The 18,213-nt window shown below is 42.7% G+C and overlaps 1 protein-coding gene across 12 annotated transcripts in view; it reads left to right on the top strand.

Moving 5' to 3' along the window:
- The window catches only part of unc5a (unc-5 netrin receptor A), a 205,305-nt gene that overhangs the window by 79,990 nt on the left and 107,102 nt on the right, over positions 1-18,213 (top strand). Inside the window, exon 1 of one of the 12 annotated variants that reach the window (XM_083566435.1) lies at positions 11,494-11,745. The exons of the other annotated variants lie outside the window; for them this stretch is intronic. Within the exon in view, the coding sequence (XP_083422561.1) occupies positions 11,742-11,745 (4 nt within the window). The 5' untranslated portion in view covers positions 11,494-11,741. Of the gene's footprint in view, positions 1-11,493; positions 11,746-18,213 lie in introns of those variants that run through there. 12 annotated transcript variants of the gene reach the window in all.

Below are 18,213 nucleotides of genomic sequence, written 5' to 3'. Positions count from 1 at the left end.
AGGAGTCCACTGCGATCAATTCCGCCTTCCCACACACACACACACACAGGAAGAGGAAATGTAGGCAACGACCAAAAAAAAGCGAGTGTGGAGAGCGTGCATAAAGAGCATAGATTTGCATATCGCTGTAATGCAGTGCCTGTGTGTGTGTGTGTGTGTGTGTGTGTGTGTGTGTGTGTGGTTTATACCAGGTGATAAATGCCAGATGTTTGTAGAATCCTCGACCAAGGGCTTTGGCATGGCTCCATGCTCGTGCTCTAACATGTCACCTCGGGCCAGTTGACTCAACAAGGTGTAAAATCGAAAACGGCTGCACCCTCGGGAAACCCCGAACGCGCTTTTCTTTTTTTTTTTGTGGTGCGACAGCTTTTTGTCGCCGCCATTCAATTCGGTGCTATTGTTTAGGCGCTGAGCAAATCGTCCCCCAAATAGATATTGAATGTGTGGTGAGTGGACGGCATTGTGGGAAAGCTTCTGGATGGTAGTGTGAAAATGAAATTAGTCGGTGAATGTGCGCCGTTGCTGCTGTTGCTGCTGTTTCTTTGTTTTTGTATTATTATTATTTATTTTCAACTTAAATACGTGTTTTTGTTGAGATTTTTTTAACTGCTTTAGTCTGACAGGCAGTTACAGAAAGCACGCCTCCTATACCCTGACTGACAGATACAGAGGACACGCCTCCTATACCCTGACTGACAGATATAGAGAACACGCCTCCTACACCCTGACTGACAGATACAGAGGACACGCCTCCTACAACCTGACTGACAGAAACATAGGACATGCCTCCTACACCCTGACTGACAGATACAGAGGACACGCCTCCTACACCCTGACTGACAGATACAGAGGACACGCCTCCAACACCCTAGCTGACAGATACAGAGGACACGCCTCCTACACTCTGACTGACAGATACAGAGGAGACACCCCCTACACTCTGATTGATAGATACAGAGACTACACCCCCTACACTCTGACTGACAGTTACAGAGACCACACCCCCTTCACTCTGATTGATAGATACAGAGACCACACCCCCTACACTCTGACTGACAGTTACAGAGGACACACCCCTACACTCTGACTAACAGATACAGAGGACACGCCTTCTACACTCTGACTGACAGTTACAGAGACCACACCCCCTACACTCTGATAGATACAGAGGCCACACCCCCTGCACTCTGTCTGACAGTTACAGAGGCCACACCCCATACACTCTGACTGACAGTTACAGAGAACATGCCTCCTACACTCTGACTGACAGTTACAGAGGACACGCCTCCTACACTCTGACTGACAGTTACAGAGGACACGCCTCCTACAATCTGACTGACAGTTACAGAGGACACGCCTCCTACACTCTGACTGACAGTTACAGAGGACACGCCTCCTACACTCTGACTGACAGTTACAGAGGACACGCCTCCTACACTCTGACTGACAGATACAGAGGACACGCCTCCTACACTCTGACTGACAGTTACAGAGCCATGTTTAGCCTTTTTTTTGTGATTTAGAAACAAAAGTGTAATTATGCTTCATGTTTTTGTTCTGTAGCTGGAAAAAAAAAATTGGAGAACAGATGAAAAAGATTCCGACACACACACACACACACACACACACACACACACACACACACACAGGAAGCACTCGAGTGTGCTGATGGCGAGTGTCACTCGGCGAGTTTCGTCTCCGGCGCCTAAAACACCACATTAGTAGCTTTACTTTTTGAAGCATGTTGTTGTTAATTGCTGACTTTGTTTATCAGCGCTCCAATTACAAGGCCGTTTAGACTATGAAGAGAGACACTTCATCTTGATGCACAGAGACATGAATTTCCATAAAGAGGCCGGCGTTCGCTCGGACCGTGTGAATATGCAGCGGGGCTTCTCGAGCCACTGAGCCGTTTGTGGAAAAAACCTCCTAAATTCCCCGAGCCGAGCCGAGCCTGGAACGCTTAAACCCGCTATCGCACCCGGCGTCGTGTTTACCCACGCAGCGCAATTAATGAATTATTTACGAAAAGGCTCATTAGAGAGTTTACGACTCGCACACTAACCGATAACTCAAAGCCACTTCGCAGTTATCCAGATGTAGCGACGAGGTGAGAGGTGTACAAGGCTGTATTTCTGACGACATAAAATCCGCCAACAGGACATTAGGAATAAAGCGGCATGTGGTTAATGCCCTATTAGCCCCATATCATTAATGGGTTATTTCCAGCGGTGTCTGCGGGATCGCTCATACACGACAGGGTGAGCGTCCCCACGCTATTATTCGCCTCCTGAGCCATTAACGCGTGACGGATTCGTTTCTCCCTAAGGGCTGCGAACCCCTCGCTTCGTGTTGTTCTGCGCAGGACGCTGGCCAGACACCGTCCACGAGAGCCACGTCGTATTACTAATGTGGTGTTGGGGTGTGTGTTAAGTCTGCTAACGCTGAGCTCCGTCTGTGCGCTTTATATTATTATACTCATCAACTTTAATGAGAGACACTGAAGCCATGCCTCCTTTATGCTGGCTGATAGATACAGTGGCCACACCTCCTTTAAACTAACTGGCAGGTACAGAGGCCACACCCCTTTGCTCTGACAGATAGACAGGCTACACCACACTCAATACAACTGATAGATACAGAGGCCACACCCTCTTAAGGCTATGTGACACAGAGGCCACGCCTCCTTCACTCTAATGTATAGATACAGAGGAGACACGCCTCACTCATTCATAGTGACTAGTGCGCTTTATATTATTATACTTATCTTCTTTAATGAGAGACAAAGAAGCCACGCCTCCTTCATGCTGGCTGACAGATACAGAGACCAAACCTCCTTCTAAATAACTGGCAGGTACAGAAGCCACACCCTCTTTACTCTGACAGATAGACAGGCTACACCACCCTCAATTTGACTGATAGATAAAGAGGCCACACCTCCTTCATGCTATGTGACACAGAGGCCACGCCTCCTTCAAAGTAATTGGCAGGTACAGAAGCCACACCCGCTTTACTCTGAAGATAAACAGGCTACACCACACTCAATTTGACTGATAGATACAGAGGCCACACCTCCTTTACGCTATGTGACACAGAGGCCACGCCTCCTTCACTCTAATTTATAGATACAGATGCCATGAATATTTATGCTAAATTATGCCATTAATTAAATTGGGATAAAAAGTCTATACATTTCAGGAAAAAGCTTTTTTCCTGATATTTGCCAGCAAAACGAACCTCCAAATGCATTATCTTAAACCATTCTGAAAATTTTTTTTTTCTTTGCAACAAAGTTTTCTGACGCTCCTGAGCTTTAAAGGCAACCTTCACATCCAGACTAGAGAGCGAAAACTTTCACCTCAGAGAGCCACTACTTCAGTAAATCAGTTTGTTTTTGGATATGGAAATGATCACGTTGCTCTCCAGAGTTTGGCCTGAAGGGAACAATTTTCCTGTTCTTTAATCCATGCATGTTGTGTTTTGCTTTTTTTTTGTTGTTGTTTGTCAAATCCCTCACTGTCTTTCAGAATTCATAAGCATACAAACAGGTTTTTTTTTTTACCCAAAAAACACACAAAGATCCGGTGTGTCTTCTTGCTAGCCTGTGCTTTGCCATGCATCTCAATTACACTCTGATTTCTGCTCTGTGTGCTGAAGCTTGAATGCCACTTGGCAATGGTGCGCCAAGTAATTTGCCAGATAAATCGTCTAATGTAACGGCGTCCTGATCCGGCTCCTGAGGAACGCTCGTTAGCCCAGAAGCCTCGTCCTGCATTACTACTCGGGAGGATTATTAAATAAGGACGCGGCGTTCATTCTCCCATCATCGTGCTTGGAAACCCTTTTGTTTACGGCTGGGTATAAAGACTTTGAGATTGCGCCTGAGCGCTTTGCCAGGATCTAATTATTGGTAGTCTGTTGTGCTGAACGCTTGCCCAAGGTCAGCCGTGGCATCCAGTTCCTCCCGTAATACGATCTGGAGCGCTTAGCCAGTACCGAGTGGAGTTATTAGGAATGTTTGATGAATGCGTGTGTGTTGGAATGGCAGCATGGGATTAGATTGGTTTACAATTGCATGCAATTTAAACACTCCGTTTGCTCAGCTGCTCTTTGTGGTTAGTGTGTGTTGTTGTGTGTCTTTATTCAACCTGCCTCGTGTCGTTTGTGTTTTCCGTGGCGTTCAGCCTTAATTCTGTTCCATTGGCGTTTTTTAGTGAACTCGACAAGGGCTCGGATGAATGAAAAAATGGACAAGTGAATCAGTGGACAAATGACTGTGATCATATGAGTCAGTAGACTCTTACCAACCATACCTGAATGAATAAACAAGTGACTCAGTGGTCAAGCGAATCAGTATGTAAGTGTCTCGGTTGAAAAGTGACTCTATAAACATATGCATCAGTGAGTCAATGGACCAGTGGTTCAACAGACACTTGATTATGTGGACAAGTCACTTTGTAGTCAACTGACTTAGTGGGCAAGTGACTCAGTGGATAAGTGACTCACTAGACAAGTGATTCAGTTGGCAAGTGACTTAGCAAACAAATAATTAATGAACATTCGAGTCATTTTAAAAGTGGCTTACCAAATACCTAATAAAAAAAGTGGTTCATTGGTCAAGTGACTCATTGAACAAGTGACTTAGTGGGCAAGAGACTCAGTAAACAAGTGTCTTAATAAACAAGAAACTCTATAAACATATTAGTCAGTACAGCAGTGGTTTATCAGACACTTGAATAAGTGAAAAAGTCACTCAGTAGACAAGTGATTCATTTGGCAAGTGAGTCAGTAAACAATTGACTCAATAGACATGTGACTCAGTTGTCAAATGACAAAAACAAGTATTTAATGAGTCAGTAGTACTAGAAGCTCAGTAGACATTTGACTGAATGGACAAATGAGTAAGTGGACATGTGACTCTGTGGGCAAGTGATTAAATGGACAATTGACTCATTGGACAAGTGATTAGTGAACAAGTAACTAAATAACCAGGTGAAGCAGTAGACCAGTGGCTCTTTATACACCTGAATGAGTGAACAAGTGAGTCATTGGATCAGTGACTCAGTGGACAAGTGACACACTGGGCTAGTGATTCAGTTGACAAGTAACTTAGTGAAATCATAAACATATGAGTAATTAGGGCAGTGGCTTATTGGAAACCTGAATGCATACACAAGTGAGTCAGTGGACAAGTGATTCAATGAACAAATGACTCATTTGACAAGTGACTTAATAAACAAGTAACTAATAAAAATTTGTAAACAAGTAACTAATAAACATACAAGTCAGTAGATCAGTGACTCACCAGACACCTGAATGAGTGGACAAGTTAGTCGCTGGCAAGTGACTCAGTGAACAAGTGAATCAATGAACAACTGGTTTAGGTGGCAAGTGACTCATTGGGCAATAAATCAATGGATTTAATGGATTTCTGACTCAGTGGAGAAGTGACTCTATTGCGAAGCAACTCCATAGACAGGTGACTCAATGAAAACCCTGTTCCCATAGACACGTGACACAGTAGACATAGTCTGCTCATGTTATCACACGTTACAGCAGCTAGATTTGCATAAATAAGTGCCCCCTCACCTCAGGTTAGCTATGTAGATATTGCAGAGACACAAAAGATGATCTGTGCTGCATCTCGGCTGATCAGTTAAACTCACCAACAGAGGTTGCAGGAGTATGGCATGACCGGTTAGCACGGGCAGGGCACGGTGCCCGTTCGCTGCCAATTACTCTATGCCAAGCTGTCCATGGTCCTTTTGTGTCTGCAGAAAAGCAAAGCTCATTCCCTTCTGCTGTGTGATAAAAACGAGCTTACTCATCATCACTACACTCAGCACAAATCATAGCTGTGGGTACTAGCAAGGCTTGATCTCTTTTCTGGAGTGTATAAAGTAACCAGATCATCGATCTTGCTGAGGTTAACGATATATGACCTTTGAGAGCGAGTGTGTGTAAAATGCATGGATCAAACCTAGACAGAGGAATTTGAATGAGATTGTCACACCCAGGCTTGATAACGTATCGTCTAGACTTAAGATGGCGCCTTCATTGTTTGCCTGAAGCTTGCTATCTAATAAAGATTGTAATTAGCACATAATGAGTCCAACCTTTTCCTGATCGGCTCCAATTCAAACGTGTTCTTTTACAACACGGCTGTAAGGAAATAGCGTTTAAAGGTTGTGTATGGCGGACCGACGGAGCGACACGAGTGCCGGAGCTAATGCACGTTAGTCAGCGAGCATCAGCAAAGCCTTACGTCAGCACTGAGAGAAAGCAACTTCCTCCTAATGTCAGACATAAGAGCCTAAGTAATGAAAAATGATTTAAAAAAAACAACTAATCTTTCCTGTGGTTAGTGGGGAAGCTGAAAGACGCAGAGGTGGAGAAGGAAAGAGAAGGGTGTCGAACGTGTAGAGCGCAGATTGGGTTTGGGGTTTTGTTCAGGTTTTTTTTTCGTTGTTGTTGTTAAGTGACATGCCCGCAAGCTTGTGTACGCCTCTCGGAGGCCCTCTCTCGTACCGGTCGTGATTTATCTGCACCCGGCTCCGCAGTAAAGCCTCTCAGTTTATTTCCATCAGAGCTTGTCAGAGACTACAGTACAAACAAGGGAGCGCTGATGTCATCTCCGAGGCATGGTGAGCGCTCCTGGCACGCATGTAGCAGATACGTTCCAGCGCAAATAGGAAGGAAGGGATCAACAAAGCGACTTTTCTTCTTGGCGCGATTCGTCCTCGACGTTTCCGTGAAGCATTTTTGTTGGTTTGGAAGCCTGTAACCCTTTTCCTGCAGTGATAATTTGGTTTATTTGTTATTTCTTTTCGGTTATTAATTTCACACACTGTTCATAGGTAAAGGAATCATGTTGACTGGGGGGGATCAAAAACAAACTCACAAAACAGCGACCAACTGTCTCTGAACAAGCGACTCATTTGAACAAGTGATTTGGTAGACAAGTGACTCAATAAACAAGTGACTTGGTAGACAAGTGACCCTATGAACTCCATACCCCCAAGTTACTCCAAAACCCCCTGTCCTCTACATCTGTCTCTTTCAAACCAACTACCTGCATGTCTTCCCTCACCACATCCATAAACCTCCTCTTTGGCCTTCCTCTTTTCCGGTGGCTCTATCCTCAGCATACCCCATGTCCCTCCTCTGCACATGTCCACACCATCTCAATCGGGCTTCTCTCACTTTGTCTCTAAATCGTCCTGCATGCACTGTCCCTCTAATAAACTCATTTCTAATCCTGTCCATCGTCGTCACTCCCAACGAAAACCTCAACATCTTCAGCTCTGCTACCTCCAGCTCCACCTCCTGTCTTTTACTCAACGCCACTGTCTCTAATCCATACAACATCTCAGGTCTCACCACAGTCCTATAAACTTTCCCTTTCACTCTCACAGATACTCTTCTATCACAAATCACTCCTGTCTCTCTTCTCCACCCACTCCACCCTGCCTGCACTCTTTTCTTCACTTCTTTAACACTCCATTACTTTGCACTGTTGACCCCAGGTACCTGAACTCCTCCACCTTCTCCACTTCTTTTCCCTGCAACCGCACCACTCCACTGCCCTCCCTCTTATTCACACACATGTACTCTGTCTTACTCCTACTGACTTTCATTCCCCTACTCTCCAGCACGTACCTCCACCTTTCTAGGATCTTCTCAACCTGCTCACTACTCTCACCACAAATCACAATATCATCCACAAACATCATAGTCCACGGAGGCTCCTGTCTGACCTCGTCCGTCAACCTGTCCATCACCACTGCAAACAGTAAAAGGGCTCAGAGCCGATCCTTGATGCACAATGAACAAGTGACTCAAAGGGGAAAAGGACTCTTGAAGACCAAGTGACTTTGAATGAGTGACTTAGTAGACAATTAATCTACTAGACAAGTGACCTAATGTGCAAGTAACTTGGTAGACAAATGACTCAATGAACAAATGACTCTTTAGACAAGTAACTCTGAACATGAGCTTAATAAACAAGTTTTATAAGGTTTATAAATGACTCTGAAGAGTTAATCAGCAGACAAGTGACTCTTTAAATAAATAAATACTGACTTCACACAGGATTTGAAATGTTTATCTGTTCACCATTAACATACAAATTTCTTCATAATGTACATTTCATTCTAATATAAGATTAGTTTAGGGGCTAAATTTCTAACACTCAGGCAGACAGGAAAATCTCACGGTAGATGTATAGTTTAACGTTGATCACCTGTCCAGAACATCTGTCAGAATGAAACAAATCATGTACAGCCTCAGCTGTGAAATTTTAAAACTCGATGCAAAAAATGTTAGCAAAACACACGCTAGTTCATTAGCAAGCAAACTAGCCGGCTAGCTCAGAAGGGCAGGAAGACATTTGTAAAGGATTCTATTAAAGATAAAGGTGTCAGGGTGGATGTTCGGGGTTTTTCCAGATAACAGTCTTGCGTGCGCGCGTGTGTGTGTGTGTGTGTGTGTGTGTGTGTGTGTGTGTGTAGGATTGAGTTACACTTCAGGTCAATGAGGTGCTTTTCTTCTAAAAAGGAGCTGAACTTAAACACTTGTACCCAATTAATCCTGGTTTCCCTCAGATCTTTCCGCTGATCCACAGATCGGTGCTGGTGGGAATTGTGCTGAGCAGGAGAAAAGACCATCTCAGCCTGGAGAAAAAAAAAGAAAAAGAAAACCCTTTAAATGATTTAATTCCTGAGGAATATCTCAGGCGGAGATGACCACGGCTAATCAGAGACAGATGGGACTTTAATTACACCTCTGAAATGAGACCCTATAGGCGTTGAATTTTTTTTATTTTTTTGCACTCGTTCTTCACTGGGGAAAATAATGAACAAGCCAACAGAAGGTGGTTAGCGGGATCACACGCTGAGATATTCCGGGGGTTCTGAGCGAAGAGGATTTTGTCTCCCGCCAAAGTCTCGGAGACGAGAGAGAGAGCAGCAGGCGTATGACTGTTCAGTATCCATATTTCGTGGTATCGAGAAGTTTCGAGACTAGTTTTGTAACACGCCACCAGATGGCAGCACAAGGCTGCACGCACAGTCACAGGGAGCACTGACCCTCATAAGTCAATGTGGCCAAAGACATCGTCCTGTGTATATCACGTTGTTTTGATATTTGAACGTTCACGACAGGATCCTTTAAACCTCAAGTCTCAAGCGTGCAAATCCGATCCGTCCGATAAAGTTATCAGAGAAACCGAATGGTGTTTAGCTTTAGCTTCGAATGTCTTAGAGAGCTCGAAAGTGACTTTTTTGTATGCAGCATCACGGGTGTGTGTGTGTGTGTGTGTGTGTGTGTGTGTGTGTATTGGGACAAGCTGTCAGAGGAGTTTCATATCTGGCACAATCGTGCAATATGCTTCTGCTTCCTGACACGCGAAGCAGTTCTGCTCGGGCCTGCGTGAAATGCTAATCGGAACGGAACACTAAAGAGTCTGCACGTGACTACATTCGATTTTTTTTCTTTTTTACAATGAAAAAAGGGTGCAAGTAAGATAAGGGGCAGGAATAAAAATTAAGAAATAAACGATAAAAAATTGCCTAATTCTCTCCACATCTCAGACCAAGGTTATTTTATTTAGCCATGCACCAATCTTGCCAAAAAAAAAAAAACCCACCCCGTCTGATCTCTGTGTCTGGAAGCTCTTTTGACAAGTTTGACCCGGATTTTCTGGTGCCAGATCCTCTGACCCTGACGCCCGCACCGAATGCTGCATTCGCTTCTTTCGCTTTTGGTTCACACGATCCGAGATTTCTAAAAAAATCGTTAAACACGCTTCATTATTAATACCAGTGTACGCTTTTTTTTTCTCTAGATGCTTTCGGAGTTTCCTTCCAGCACAAGGTTTATTCCTGTTTTCAGGACGTTCGAAGTGCTTTTCAAATATTTATATGTAATTGTACAATGTTGTGCTGTCATTAAAGCTCTTTGTTTGGCCGGTTGTTGTATGACCTTGATAAATATTATATAACGCATTGGGACACCAGACCTTTCAAGCCAGATATGGACAAAAATGTTCCAGCACAACCAAACCTCGATTTATCCTCATGTGTCTACATGGTGCAAGTTGCTTTAGAAGCTGCCCTCTTTTGAAGATACACCATATGTGCAGTATTTCCTACTACGGATCATTAGATGCCTGGTAGAACTAAAAGCATTGGTTGGTTGGATCAAACACTTGTCTTCTTTTTTGACCACACCAGACACTTCACCTCTACTACTGTTTCTTTAGTTTTTAGTTTTAGTTTCGGACCTCCAAAGAGAAAGTGCCGACCCTGCGAGAATCCCGAGCCATCTCGAGATGTACCGGTGCCGGTTGGATGCCACTTCATGAAGATTTTGGATAAAAATTAAAGATAAACAACCTTTTAATCAATACTCAAAAACAAACATTCTACATATTTCTCCATCACTGAACATGTGTGTTGAATTTATCATAATCTCAGATGTTCTCCTGGTTCCACAACTGCAACTGACTGTTACTCATAATCACACATAATACAGTGCTCCCAGTGTAATTCTTCTGCGATTCACGCTGGATCGCCACAATGGTGTCAAAACGGCAACCGGTCAGAAACTCGGGTGTGAGGGTGCACACGTGGTCAGAATGGCAGACAGGGTCAGAAAAGCACCAGCTGCACAGCTTCCGATGTATACAGGACGATGTTTTTTGTCACGGTGCTCCCCGTGACTGTGCGTGCAGCCTTGTGCTGCCATCTGTTGGCGTGTTACAACACTAGATCTGCAACTTTTTGATTCCAACGTACTTCTCACTTTCTAGTGTTGTAATGTTTTTTTTACTCTCGGTGTCTTGATGAGGATGGGTTCCCTTTTGTCTGGTAGTCTGGTTCTTCTTAAGGTTTCTTTCTCATACCATCTAAGGGAGTTTCTCCTTGCCTAAGTCACCTCAGGTTTGTTCATCCGGTATAAATATGCCAAATAAGCCAACCAGAACTCCAGGTCAAGATCTCAGAACATCATACAACCCTACAGCAACGAGGATTGGGCACAATGTGGCCTGCATGGACCCTGGGTCTGGTGTGCAGGATCACGATTATCTCAAAGATCAGAATACCGTAGCTCTCATGATATTTAGAATTTGCCTACGTATCTGTTGTCCTAGCTATCCATCTTCTGATAGGAACTCGGTCTCTGAAACGATAAGTAAAACACAAGGAATACAGTTCCATCGCCAAACTTCTATTCAGGCAGTTCTAATGAAGACTGTATGCTGTTTGAGACCAAGCCGAATTTCTTTTCAGACTTTGCTCCACTTTTTTTTTCTTTTTCCCATCACTATAAATGTGCATCTTTTTTTCCCTCCTCCCTTTTAATTTCGCTTCCTCATCCTCTTGTTTCGAGCGACCCAAATTGTTCTCATCCGGCATGCACAAACAGGCATCTGTGATGCTTCAGATATACCACTGTTTTTTTTTTTTTTTGTTCCCTTTCCTCCTTCTCCCAGCCATTGCGTTTCCTTTTCAGCGCACACTGTGGGTAGTGTTCGATCGCACGTTATTTTAATCGCGACTTTATATAATAGAATAACGGCAGGCAGGATTCTTCTCCTTTCTCTTGCTGAGTCGAGACGGACAAGCTGGGAAAAGCAGGTGGTGGGACGAACTTGCCTCGAAATGCTCCAGAACATCAAGAGCTCAATTTTATATACAAAAAAAAAATTTAAGAAATATAAGCACTAAGAGTGGAAAGAGATGGGTGAGATTTCTTTTACTTTTTAATCCTTAAGAGCTATAAGAAAAAAAAGACACTTGAAATTTTTCTTTCATTTCCCATCTTCATGTGGCGAATGCTAATTTATTCAACATTCGTTCGTTCGTTCTTTTTTTTTTTTTTATTCACAAGGTGAAAATGGTCTCTTTATCAAAAGCTTTTCACATCGAGAAGAATTTTTAGAGGCCAACTCAAAAGTTCAAGTGCTTGCTCACACACACACACACACACACACACACTCACATACGTTTGAAGTTGTAGATCTGCTTGGCTTTAGTTCTAAAGGTGAGAGCTTAAGTCTACAGTCTAAACGGCTCTTATTTTACACCGACCAGGTTCTCGTTTGCCCGAAAGGTGCTTCTTTTTCTCTTTTATTCATTTTTTTTTCTACAGAAGAAATCATCTTTTAGCCCGAGCTAGGCCACGGTGTTGCCATAAATTACCTATCACTGATGTGACAGCTGTGTGAACGAAGGGAAGAAAAATAAATTGCATTTCGGCATCAAAAACGTCTTCCTCTGCCCGCGCCGGTCGAGGAGAGATAAACTCAACCCAGAGGATATCAGAGACGCTACCGGGAAAAAGACGAGAGAGGAAGGATCAGGGAATGTCTGAGAGGCAAAAGGAAGAGAGGAACAACAGATAGAATTGGAAATGTATTCAGTGATTGGTGACGAGTTTCTGCAAGATCAGCAGTCAGAAGTCAAAATTATTGAAAGTATTTAAAGGTCTGGTTGTTCAGCGCCATTTTTTTGGTGGACAGGAAGTTGCCTCGTGTTGAGGAGCAAGCCGTACTTATCTAACAGGTTGTAGGTGGTTTCTATGTCCAAGTCTGACCAAATCAGTGTGTGACTGGATCGGAACACTATAACACCGACACTGCGATTGGTCTGCAGAACCGCCGCAACTCAATCCTGTCGAAAATTGCCGGATTATTTGGAGCACCAGGTGGAACCACAACCCTGCTTTTGAACAAATGGGATCGAATTGCCAGTAAGTCCCAAGACACCACAGGCTTTGTTACTCGACACGATTGGCAGGGTTCTGTATTAGAAAAGAAATGATACACGGCTTGTTTTCGGGTTACCTGAGGTCTAAAACTGCCCCCCGCGACTCATCAACTATTTACATTTCATTGGTAACACCTGGAGGCCGGGTCTGTGTACCTTCTGCACATTCAATTTTCATTTTAGAAAAAGAATTTGAAAAAATGACCAAAACAATTGTAATACTCCAGAATAAAACTACAAAAAACAAGTCAGTTTCTTCGTGGATGCACGGAAAAGAAATTTAAAATGAAACTGAAACAGAAAAATTACGATTCTTAATTATGGCACGTTGGAAGTTTTAGGCAAACTGTTAAATACCTTTTATGCAACTAGTGGAATGCGGCAAAATTAGGGGCTAGATACTGCTAAGATCAGACATGTTCATCAGAAAAGAACCTTATTCTACTACCATCATATAGTGCTAGAATGGTGAAAAAAGGAGTTTCATCTTCTTTAATATCAGAGTACTTGGTGTGTGGGGAAACAGTGGAGTTTTCAGCAAGACCCCACTGTATAGACTGTATAAGCTCCAACACTTCTGATCTGAAACGACTGCGACGTATCACTTCTGCAGTTCTGCAGTTCTGCAGTTAGAAATCATGCATTTTTCTGTTTTAGTTTCCCTTTGATTTTCTTTTCAATGCCTCCATGAAGAAACTGGAAAAATATCTGTTTTTCTGTACTTTTGTTCTGGAGTATCAGAGGAAAACGCAGCCCGGAAAAACTATCCCTATAGATTTTTTTGTCGATAGCTCCTGCAATTAACCTGGCGCTCTAGTAATGATTCTCCTTGTGTATCTCATGGGGCTCGTTTGGCCTAGAGGTCAAGAGAAAAAATCTTTGGTCCATTTTTTCCAGACAAAAACAAACCAAGACAGCAAGTTATCCGTGGTTAGCTGGGCATGAAGTTAGCTACAGTACATAACGTGGTACATGGTGAGGTTGGCAAAACTTAGATCTCAAATGTGGGCAAAGTAAGGAACCTCAGAATACAACTGCCTTCTGAAAGTTACTTGCTGAGATCATACGTTTAGATCTGCAAGCACCAAATGTGTCTGGTTTGGATTTGTCCTATTTTTGAGACATAGTGATTTGAGAGTCAGGCATCCATCCATCCATCCATCCATCCATCCATCCATCTATCTAATAATGCAGGCAAACAACAAGTCTGTACTAATGTAGATAGATAGATAGATAGATAGATAGATAGATAGATAGATAGATAGATAGATAGATAGATAGATAGATAGATAGAAAGATAGATTTTCTCTCTAAACGTGGCCTCTGTCATTTCCCCCTGGTGCAAGAAGCGTTGCCTTAACAATAAATCATTTCTCTTATTGCCTTTCTGCTTCTAAAAGGCACATTCGAAAACCAAATTGCCTGCAAAGAGGGTTTCCCCCCCCCGTTATTTGAGCATGGGTCATAGTATTTTCAGTTGCACCATGGTGCCAAAAATGGCTGTGAATGGATGGAATTCAAAAAGCTTTTTGTAATAAAGTGTACAGTGATCATACCGCTGAATCTATATAGATCTCTTTTCTTACGTGAGGGATTTCTTTCAACAGACACAATACCATACGCTGGCGGGATGAACGTAGACGTTAGACCTACAGGAAGTGGACCTCTTTGTTCCTTCAGAAATCAGCCTGGAGGAGAAATTTTTTTTCCCTCCTCATTTGTGCGAACGGGTAAATCACTTGACATTTTTCAGTTCACTTTGTAAAATCCTGGTTGCTCTAATGGCTGAAAAGTGGCTACAGCACACAGATTAATGAAGTTCCTTTTCTCTGTGCAAAATTCTAAACGTTCTAAAACGTCTATAGTAATAAAGTCTACAGTAAAGACTCTCAATTATCTATCTATCCATCCATCCATCCATCCATCCATCCATCCATCCATCTATCTATCTATCTATCTATCTATCTATCTATCTATCTATCTATCTATCTATCTATCTATCTATCTATCTATCTATTTATTTATTTATTTATATCCATCTGCTAAACCATGCTGAGAGGAAGTCTGTAGTAGCATATATATATATATATATATATATATATATATATATATATATATACCTTCCAGCCCCCCCCCCAACTATACAGCAGTGTTGAGCGGGAAAGCATTTCAGTACGTACCTGTCCAACGAATAAAGAAAATCTGCCCCTTTATTACCATCCAGCTATCAGCTTTCTCAAACCTCTCCACTTTCTCTAAGGTTTTTCTTCTAGAAACTGGAAACCGGACGTCTCAGGCTGTTATTTTTACCGTCGTTTGTGGGAAAAGTCAGGTTTAAGAGAGTATTATCCCCTGCCTTTACTACGGCATCCAGGCCAGGTCGAGTTCGCACGCTAAATTCCCGCCACCAGGAGAAACGGAGGAGAAATATTCGATACGACGCGTGGAAAAAGACTCCTCAGCAAGTCCGCGAGTCCGATTTTTTTTTTTTTTTGTGGTCCTTACATTTGTTCAATTATCTCATGAAGAAAAGAAAAAAACGCAGGCCGCTGTTTAGCTCCGTGCTAATAATTAGGCCCAAACAGGTGCTCCGCCGTCTCGCACTCATTACAGCATGTGCTCCTTTTTTTTCCCACATTTATTTATTTATCTGTTTTATTAAAGGCTTCTGTGATGTTCCCGCCGTCGCTCCTGTCACGCTAATTAAACCGCAGAAGTCAGCGTTCGACGGCCCTGAGCGCCAGGCTTTGCGCGATTCCAGGTGACGGGCTTGACAGGTTTCCATTTCTCTCCTTTGGGTGTCGGCTGCGGCTCCGTCTCGGCCGTCGTTGTGTTACGACTAATCTCCAGACGTTTACTCTCATTTTTTTTGCATTTCTGAGCTCACAGAATGACGCACTGAAATCTATCTTTTTTTTTTACCAGCGCAGGTTGTCATACGCTTCCCGTTCCGATCTGTGTGATTTGTGTAGCCGGGGATTAACGTGCCATTTCTGTGACATTTACGAGCTTAGCGAGAACAAAGCGGGAGCATGTGCTGCGAACTCGCCGATCTTAGCTCGAGGGGAGCTCGCTAATTAGACCAAGGATTAATATGTTAAGCTAAATTGTTTCTTAACTCTACCCCCCTCTAATACCCCACATACACACCCCTCCTACCCCCCCATCCTTCTATCCTCTGTCCTTCAATTGAATCCTATTGAACTGCAGCAAATGGTATAACGTGAAATCGTCATTATTGCCATTGAATCGTATCGTATTAATAATATCGTATCGAAAACGCCATGTATTTGCTTTCCAGAGGAGCATCTTTGCTTTAATAATTCCAGTTTATCAGTTCTTCAGTGTGTGTGTGTGTGTGTGTAGGTGTGTGTGTGTGTGTGTGTGTGTGGAATCGCTCTCGTTTATTTACAGTAGCTTCAGAGCTCCAGAGACGCTGCTTCGGCACACACACAGCTGCAGGATTAATGCTCGGGACACGATCCGAGCCGTGCGACGCATCGTGTCCGCTCTAAACATCTCTGATACGGATCTGATGATTTGGAGTAATTATCCGGCGCCGCTCACACGCTCCTGATACGAATGCACGTACGCGTAATGTACAAGCTTTCGCTCGGGAAGCAGCTCGAGGCCAGGCTTGTTTTGTTTTGTGTGTTTGTTTGTTTGTTTGGTTTTTTGACTAATTATTTCAAACCGACCAAATCGCACCCCCTCTCGAGATGAACGTTCTCGAATTTCCGGATCGATTCCGCGTTCCTCGCGTATCGATCAGACGTTTTCTGGACACAAAAAGACGATCGGTGTCCGGGTCCGTATTATAAGCAGAGGATCTTCTTCTTTTTCTTCCTGTCTACTGTAAAGCCATTACTCTGGGAGGAGGGTTTAATCTTGTTGCTTTTCTTCTTGTTTCATGGGGAAATAAATGACTCTTGTCAGCCTCGGAGTGTCCCTCTGACTCTAAAGGTTAGAGAAACAAAGCGCTCGGGGGGACGCGCCGTGGTGGGAGACGCGGCTGATGAAAATGGGAAATTTGCAGATGTGTGTGGAGCGACCCTGGGCGTCATACTTCATACCTCAAACACATATATACACACACACACACACACACATATATGCATGCAAACACAGAGAGTGAGACAAATAAACACCTATTTATATTCAAACCCAGGTTCCAGCTTTACTCTTCTGCTCTCTCTCTCTCTCTCTCTCTCTCTCTCTCTCTCTCTCTCTCTCTCTCTCTCTCTCTCTCTCTCTCTCTGAATTCAGTAAGCTGTATGGGCCTGGTGTAAAGCCTCTCTGCCTCTCTGCCTCACTCTGCCTCTATTTGGTTGAAGCTCTTTAGTTAGATACAGTGAGTATTTCACGCCTTTTATTTGGTTGTTTGTTTGTTTATTTTCCTCCCTACTCACCTTTATTTATTCATGTATTTTTTTTTTTTTTGTTTGTCAAATTCTTCTTTATTTCGTCTATTTGTTTGTTAGTTTATTTGTTTGCCTACTTACCTTCATATTTTTGATTATTTATTCATTTATTGATTTTAGTTGCTTGCTTTATTTATTTATTTATTTATTTATTTATTTATTTATTTATCTATTTACTTTATCTGTTTGTTTACCTTTTTGTTCATTTTGTTTATTTACCTATCGACTGGTTTGTTTTTTTGTTTGCTTATTTGTTTTGTTTTTTTCATGTACTTATTTTTCCTATCTATTCACTTTTTTTTATTTATTTACTTATTTATTGAATTTTTGTTTACTTCCTTGTTTGTTCCTGTTTTTTTATTAGATTTTTCCCTAATTATTTTTTTATTTATTTACACACGTATTTTGGTTTTGTTTATTTATACGTGCTCGTTTTTATTGATGGATTGCTTACTATCGTCTTCTACATCTTTTACATTTTGTGCACAATTTTGAATAATAATAATTGAAATCGTTCATATTAATAACGACTGTAACAGGAAATAGGAACTAAATATGGAATGGGATGTTGAAAAGATCTTATGCTCAGGTGTCCACATCATGTGTCTTTAATAGGTTCTCTGTGAACTTCCCGTTCGGGACACTTGTGCTGCTTAGCCAGCAGTTTTTTGTTTTGTTTTCTTTTTTTGTAGAAAAGAAAACAGACCCCCCCCCCCTCCACTGTTTACAGGCAGCACTCGTTTAGCTACACAGCTTTCAAACAAAGGAAATGGCTTTCAAAGCCACTGTGACTGGAGACTCCTTTCATTGGTATTTCCTGCGAGAAATCGTAAACAGCGGACAAAAAAAACCTCTGTTATTGCTATGTAGAAGACTGAGGAGTTACATGTTTAGTCGGCGCGCACCGCCTGAGGACGGAGGGATGAAAAGAACGGCGAAAGAGCGAATCGAGCGCGCTTCGGAAAGTAACTGACAGCTGGCATGAAGCCGCGGTGGTGATGGAGCCATCAGAGATACTGGCA

The sequence above is a fragment of the Silurus aristotelis genome (genome assembly GCF_946808225.1).
Source record: "Silurus aristotelis genome assembly, chromosome: 17".
NCBI lineage: Eukaryota > Metazoa > Chordata > Actinopteri > Siluriformes > Siluridae > Silurus > Silurus aristotelis.
This window is presented reverse-complemented; position numbering and strand designations above follow the sequence as displayed.